The sequence below is a fragment of the Gossypium hirsutum genome, chromosome D05 (genome assembly GCF_007990345.1).
Source record: "Gossypium hirsutum isolate 1008001.06 chromosome D05, Gossypium_hirsutum_v2.1, whole genome shotgun sequence".
NCBI lineage: Eukaryota > Viridiplantae > Streptophyta > Magnoliopsida > Malvales > Malvaceae > Gossypium > Gossypium hirsutum.
The window spans coordinates 5,670,183-5,677,484 of NC_053441.1; the positions used below are offsets into that span (position 1 = coordinate 5,670,183).

The 7,302-nt window shown below is 33.7% G+C and overlaps 1 protein-coding gene across 4 annotated transcripts; it reads left to right on the top strand.

Annotated features, from left to right (window-relative positions):
• Positions 1 to 2,457: 2,457 nt before the first annotated feature.
• On the top strand, positions 2,458 to 6,802 carry LOC107906718 (protein FAR1-RELATED SEQUENCE 4). 4 transcript variants are annotated; one of them, XM_041093318.1, is made up of 4 exons: positions 2,458 to 2,812; positions 3,086 to 5,289; positions 5,398 to 5,454; positions 6,170 to 6,802. In XM_041093318.1, the coding sequence occupies exons 2-4, from the start codon at positions 3,238 to 3,240 to the stop codon at positions 6,320 to 6,322; spliced, it is 2,262 nt and encodes a 753-aa protein (XP_040949252.1). In that variant the 5' UTR covers positions 2,458 to 2,812; positions 3,086 to 3,237; the 3' UTR covers positions 6,323 to 6,802. The 4 variants fall into 4 exon arrangements, with proteins under 4 accessions (XP_040949252.1, XP_016689291.1, XP_016689292.1 ...); XM_016833802.2 differs by having other exon boundaries at positions 2,459 to 2,790; XM_016833803.2 differs by having other exon boundaries at positions 2,485 to 2,790; positions 5,401 to 5,454.
• The last annotated feature ends 500 nt before the right edge of the window (positions 6,803 to 7,302 follow it).

Here is a 7,302-nt window from a genome sequence, read left to right on the forward strand (position 1 = left end):
GTTGCCATTTACTTTTAGAATATAATAAAATATGGTTAATATTTGATAGACTAGTGGCATATATATATTTTTTATTTTACAAGCAGCATTAAAAATATTTTACTATATCTCTATAAGATACTTGTTGACCTTTTAACTCTACTTGTGGAGTCTAAAAACTTTGATAGTGCACTAAATATTTTCCTATATAATAATAACATAATGATTAAAAAAGACACTCAACATCATCCTAGACTCGCTTGTGGAGTTTTTTTTACTCTACTAACCGTGGACAGAATAATTTGTCAATAGAGTGGTTAAACTCTATAAGTAAAGTCAAGAGGTTAACAAATGTTCTATAAAAATATAATAAAAACTAAATATTAAAAAAAGAGACACGATAAATTTTTAAAAATATTTATGAAATAAAAAATAGTAATCTTTTTAAAATGTGAAATTGAGGTTTTTTAATTTTTATTTTCCTTGGTGTCTCGCCTTCATCCACATATCCTTTTCCCTTCCCTTTCCTTTTCTCGTTACCTTTTTTCATGAAAGAATAATAAGGCTTTCCTTCCTGCTTTCGGTGTTTGGAGCCCTGCCACCGTTCTGCTTCTTACAAAATATGCAGGGGAAAAGCATAATAAGAAGAAAAAGGAATTACTTCTTTCGAGCCAAATTGTAAATGATAAAAGATACAAGTATGCCCACTTGCGTAGTGGACATTCAATTGCGAAATTGTAAAAATAAATTATTATTTAAATTCCTCCTACTATATTTTTCCTTAGTAACTAGGTATTATTAGCATTGCATCTTATTATCTTTTTCGTAGATAAAAAGGGAAAAGAGCTACATCTAGAAAGAAATAAAACTCCACCATCCAATTTTCACGTTAAATATTATTCTTGTCATGATTGCACTATCTTTCGAGTTAACTGTTACTCCCGACTTCTTCAATTCTTTAATTTTTCTTTGATATTTATATTCATTTCACACTATCATAGTTTTTGTTTTATTCACATTTATTTCTCTTAAAGCAATAATAGTTTTAGTTTTAGTGTTTGGTGTTTAGTGGCGTATATATGGGATGTGTGAATGCCTTATTATGATGGATTTGTAAGATCTAATAGAAACAATTCTCATAGAGTTTTACAATGATAGATCACAATGATGGTGTTCGTAAAGTTGGAATATGAGATGATGGTGCAAAGAATGATAGACCATATGAGATATTGTCTTTTATGAATCACTAATACGGTGGATTTCTTGGAGATCTTGCCAATAATTTTTTGATTTATTAGAATTCATCATCGAGGATGGCAAAACTATAATGTAAATTTTAGTAACTTAGTCAAGATAATGTGTTTTTTTGTTTGTTTTTTAATTCTTCAGGTTAATTTTATCTTTCTTTTAAGTTTAAGATTTAGAGTTGGCATAGCGTTACTCCACGCAAGAGCCTTCATACTCATTCAAGTGATTTGGCAGCCTAAGAGTATGGCATGGTTCCTACAATACTCCCACCGATTCGAATAGTAAGGTGTGTAGATTCGACATGCACGATTTCGATTTTCCATGTGACACTGCCGGTATGTAGTCTTGTTGTTCAACTCTCTTCTCTCAGCTTGATGCGAGACAAGAGGATGTGTTGTTATCCTTTTTGTATTAATTCTTGTTTCATTTCGTTCGAATGCTAAAGCACTGTTTACAATTTATTTTACAAATATGAAATCTGATCCACTTTTACAATACAGTGGCAAATTTGCGTAAAAGAAAAATGTCAACATCAATTAACAAAAGTAAAATGTTTGATTAAGAATCATTGTGGAATAAATAAATAAATATGATCACAATTTGAATAAAAACGAAACATACAATAATACAATAATAATGAAAACAAACACACATACAACAGAAGCAATAATAATAAAAATAAAATATTTACAAAAATGAATATCTGTTATAGTTCAATGATCATCACTATTATCAATATTATTTAAAAAGAACCATGTTACATTAAATTCGTAAAAAACAAAGAAGAAGAAGAAAGACTTGTTGAAACTGGGTCTGAATTTGATTAGACCATTTTTGTCCAAAAGTGAAAATGAAATGAAAATTATGGGCCGATTTGGACTCGAAAGTCGAAACCCCTCGGTTAAGATGTAACCCAATAAGACCCAGTTGATGATGATCTCTTTTTATATTTTTATTAGAAAATGAGACTTTTATTAAAATTCACATAAATTTAGATTTACAAAATATAATCTGCAACTGTAAACCTTTAAAAAAGAAAATGAGTGAATTGAATTGATATTCACGTTGTGTTATTCTCTTATTTAAAAATTGAGACAATTTTAAATATCATATGAACTTACTTTCACAATTTAATTAAATTTTAAAAAATGAAAGGTAAATTTTTTTATTTAAAAAATAGAAAAAAACCCAACATAATATGTAAAAAGTTGTGTGACAGCAATAGAAATTATACAAAGAAAATAACATTATTAAATTAAAAAAAATTGCAAACAATGGGATGGGGTCTAAAGGAGACCCATTTTCTGAGTCCTCCCCAAATTCCGAATTTCAGACTTTGATCGCGATAATACCTTGTTTCTCCATTAAAGGTCTCTCAATCAGCTATCTCGCCTTCTGCCTTGTTCACTTCGCCCATTTCCTCTCCACTCATTCGTGTCCTCTTAATCTTATATCACAATCAGACCCGAGGCTACCACCACTATTCCAACACCTTCCTTTGCCTTTAACCCACCCTTACTCCCACTCCTCTACTTTGCCCGTCTTCAATAGCCCAACTTTAGGGTATGTTGTTTTTTTTTTTTTGGTTAGTTCGCCTCTCCCTATTCTTTTTAAGTGTTTTTAATTTTCTGTCGAATTTAGGTAGAAATATATCATTAGTGATATTGATTTTGGTAGGCGAATGGAACTCTTTGTTCTAGTTTCAGGCATATCTGTTAAGACTTAAACTTGAATTGGTTGAATATAGTATAGTCTGTTCTATGGCTTATCTTTATTGTTTGAGATATTGCTGTCTTTTGTTATTTAGTATTTTATATGATTCTGTATTGACTCGGCATGAATTACATCCGCATTTTAGGTGCTATCCCTTTGAAATCATTCAGTCCAAGGTTTCTATTGTCACCGCTGTGGGTTATCTTTACAATGTTTTATGGTAAACTAAGTTTGAGGGAACACTAGAGATAAAATCATAGTGTATGTGGAGTGGATCTGAATTTTCTTCTTAAGACGATGGATTCTAGCATTGGCACCAGTGATATGATTTTAGCATCACACCGGGAATTGGAATTTGAATCACATGAAGCTGCTTATTCATACTACAAAGATTACGCCAAGTCTGTGGGCTTTGGTACTGCTAAATTGAGCAGTCGACGGTCCAGGGTGTCCAAGGAATTTATAGATGCTAAATTTACATGCATAAGATATGGAAATAAGCAACAGTCTGATGATGCCATTAATCCTCGGCCTTCTCCAAAAATTGGTTGTAAAGCAAGCATGCATGTGAAGAGAAGGCAGGATGGAAAGTGGTATGTTTATAGTTTCATAAAGGAGCATAATCACGAACTTTTGCCTGCCCAAGCACATTTTTTCCGAAGCCACAGAAATGTTGATCCACTTAAGACTGATGTTGGAAGGAAGCGGAAGAATCTGGCTTCAGTTTCTAAACTATTTAGTGCGTATCAAAATATTGACTTTCTGGAAGGTTATATGAGAAACCAGCATGATAAAGGACGGAGTTTGGTTTTAGAAGAGGGAGATGCTCAAGTACTTCTTGAACTTTTAATGCATATGCAGGAAGAAAACCCAAAGTTTTTCTATGCAGTTGATTTGAATGAAGAGCATCGATTGAGAAATGTATTCTGGGTTGATGCCAAAGGCATGGAAGATTTCAGTAACTTTGGTGATGTTGTGTCTTTTGACACTACATATTTCACGAACAAGTATAAAATACCTTTGGTACTCTTTATTGGAGTCAACCATCATATTCAACCCACATTACTTGGTTGCGCTTTGATTGCAGATGAAACAGTTTATACTTTTCTTTGGCTGATGCAAACATGGTTTATGGCAATGGGGGAACGGGCTCCGCAAGTGATGCTCACTGATCAGAACAATGCCATAAAAGCAGCTGTGGCTGCTGTGTTTCCTACTACACGCCATTGTTTCTGTTTATGGCATGTGTTGGAAAAACTTCCCAGGCATCTTGAATATCTAAGCTTGTGGCATGATAGTCTAATGCTAAAACTTGATAAATGTATTTATCGGTCTTGGACTGAGGATCAATTTGAAAAAAGGTGGTGGAAGATGGTTGACAAGTTTCATCTTAGAGAGATGCAGTGGGTTCTGTCTTTGTACGAAGATCGCAAACGGTGGGTTCCTGTCTTTATGAGGGATATATCTTTTGCTGGATTATCTACCGCTTTACGCTCAGACAGTTTGAGTTCTTCATTTGACAAATATGTGCATGGAGAAACATCGTTGAGGGAATTTATAGAGCATTATAGAGTAATCCTTGAGGACAGGTATGAAGAGGAAGCCAAAGCTGATTTTAATGCATGGCATGAAACTCCTGAGCTGAAGTCTCCATCACCTTTTGAAAAACAAATATCACTTGTATATACACATGAAGTTTTCAAGAAATTCCAAGTTGAAGTTTTGGGAGCTGCTGCTTGTCATCTTAAGAAGGAAAATGAAGACCAGGTGCCTGCAACATATAGTGTTAAGGACTTTGAAGATAATCAAAATTATATGGTTGAATGGAATGAAGCTAAATCAGACATATATTGCTCATGCCGCTCTTTTGAATACAAGGGCTACCTTTGTAGACATGCTATTGTTGTGCTTCAAATGTCTGGTGTGTTCAACATCCCATCAAAATATATTTTGCAGCGGTGGACTAACGCTGCCTTGAGTAGACTGCCAATCAGTCAGAAATTGGATGAGGTCCAATCTAAGGTCCGTCGTTACAATGATTTGTGTAGACGTGCCATAATATTAAGCGAAGAAGGTTCACTTTCTCAAGAGAGCTATAATCTTGCTCTATCTGCCATAAAAGAAGCTCTGAAGCAGTGTGCAAGTGTCAATAATTCGGTTGAGAATGAGTACAGACCTAATACCTCAATGATTCGTGCTGATTCTGGTGTTGAAAGAGTCAGCCAATGTGTAAATAATCAAGAAAAAGCCGCAGACCCTAGAATGACAAATACGACCAAGACTTGTCAAAGTGTTGAGACTGCATTGGTGAGGCAAATTAATGAGAATAATGCAACTAGAAAAGGAAAGGTCAGTAACCAGTCTGTTTATATCTATGATTGCATTTTAGAACATTTTTGATTTATGAAGGGAAAGGAAAGGAAAAGGTAAATAACCAAAAATTGCTTCTGTAATCAGCAGGTATCTCTTGCGGGAGCTGTCAATGTTGGATCACAAGATGGCTTTCACCAAATGGTTTGTTGTACTTTCATCCATTCCTCCCTCTCTCTTCTCAATGGTGATAATATGGTTTTATTTTCTTGTATTCTGATGTCACGAAATGCTTCTACATGTGTTACTGAAGATTTCAAGCTGATATTTTTGACATTTTCCGGAAATTATTTGTAATGCACTTAGTAGTCAGTTCTCATGATTTTATTGCCTTAGAATAGTGTAATATCTGAAGCATAACATATGCAAGAAATTGTGTTTAATTGGGTACATAATATCCTAATATAAGATCAGATAAGAACTTGGATCAGCATTGGATTCTTTGGGTGAGTTTAGTCCTTAATTTTCAATGAGAACTTGTACAGATGAATCTGATTCATGCTGCCTGCTGATGGCTTTTTGTGGTGCTTGTGGTTGATATAGATTTGTCTTGCAGATTGTTGGACTGGAAACATACCAAGTGGGATTTGAACTATAACCGTTACTAGTTTTACTCAGGCTGAGTTCTATGATTTCTTATATATTTATTTTCATTAGATATTTTCAGACTTGTTTGTCACCCAACTTAATATAAGGTCGTTAGCATGTGTTGTTTTCATTTGCTTTTACGAAATCAGAGTGCAGGGATGAGTCATACTAGGCACAATATACAATAAGAGCTCTTTTTTGTACCCGTAAAAAATGTAATTGTTAGCTGCATGCAGTTTTGTAACCTTAATCTTTGTATTGCTTGTTGCAGGAGATGTCAGACATGAGGCCTACGCATTTGCATAATGTGATGCCACCAACACAATTGCATAATATGGTGCCAACTATGTTTACAAATGTTGCATCAACACATTTTCAAAACGTGGCTGCTACACATTTGCACGACAACCGACTCCATCGGTAACTTTTGCTTTTTACCTTCAATTTGTAAAGATCATGTAAAGCTACTTTAGGGTGTCAGGAAGAGCAGTTCGTGATTTTGGCAATTGCCTTGACTTCACCGTTACAGCTGACGAAATTCTAATGTTTGCCTCTGCTTTTACACATGTATGTTAGCTTTGCTAATTAGATTCCTGCTTGCCTCTAATATATTATTAACATGGTTTGTGATGGTCAAGTGTTGCGTTAAGCCGATTGCATACAGATTTTGTCAAGAGAAAAAAATTGACTGTGTTTTGGAGAATTGCCTGCCACAGAGGCTTATGTATAATATTATGTTCGACATTGGTGACTGACATCAGATTAGTGCAGTGCTGCCTCTGTTATCGAGACTTGGGATGAGTGATATATTTTAGCTTTTCTTAGTTATTTCATATATATTTGGAAGATCGTATATTCATACTTTCAAATCAATCTATCAATGAAAAAGTATTGGGAGTGTTAATTTTTGTTCTTGCAATCTATTTCATTGAGTGCAGGCCAATTTTATGGGCCGAGGATTTCTAGCTTGCCATGCTCGGTTAGTAAATTTGGGCACGGATCCGCGTGATAATAATATTTGTACAGACTTCAAGTCTATGGAAATAAGATATATTAAAATTTGGATAAATTATTTAGTAAATATTGGCTTGTTGAAATAAATAATGTTATAACGTGTGTACTTAGGAGATAGATCTAATTTTGTCAATGTGGTGTATTTTATATTACTATTGTACTAAGCTCATATTAGTTTTTTTTTTAAATAATATAATTATAAGTTCGGATCATATTTATTCTTTTTCGAGATAATACCTTAAACTATCTATAAATAGAAAGATAATATATTTTAGTGCATTTGAATTAAAATATTCATGTCAATTGAGTTATGATTCAATTGATTGTAACATATTATTTTAATTAGTGTTATATTTAGTAATTGTCTGCCACGGTCCCATCAAACTCAAC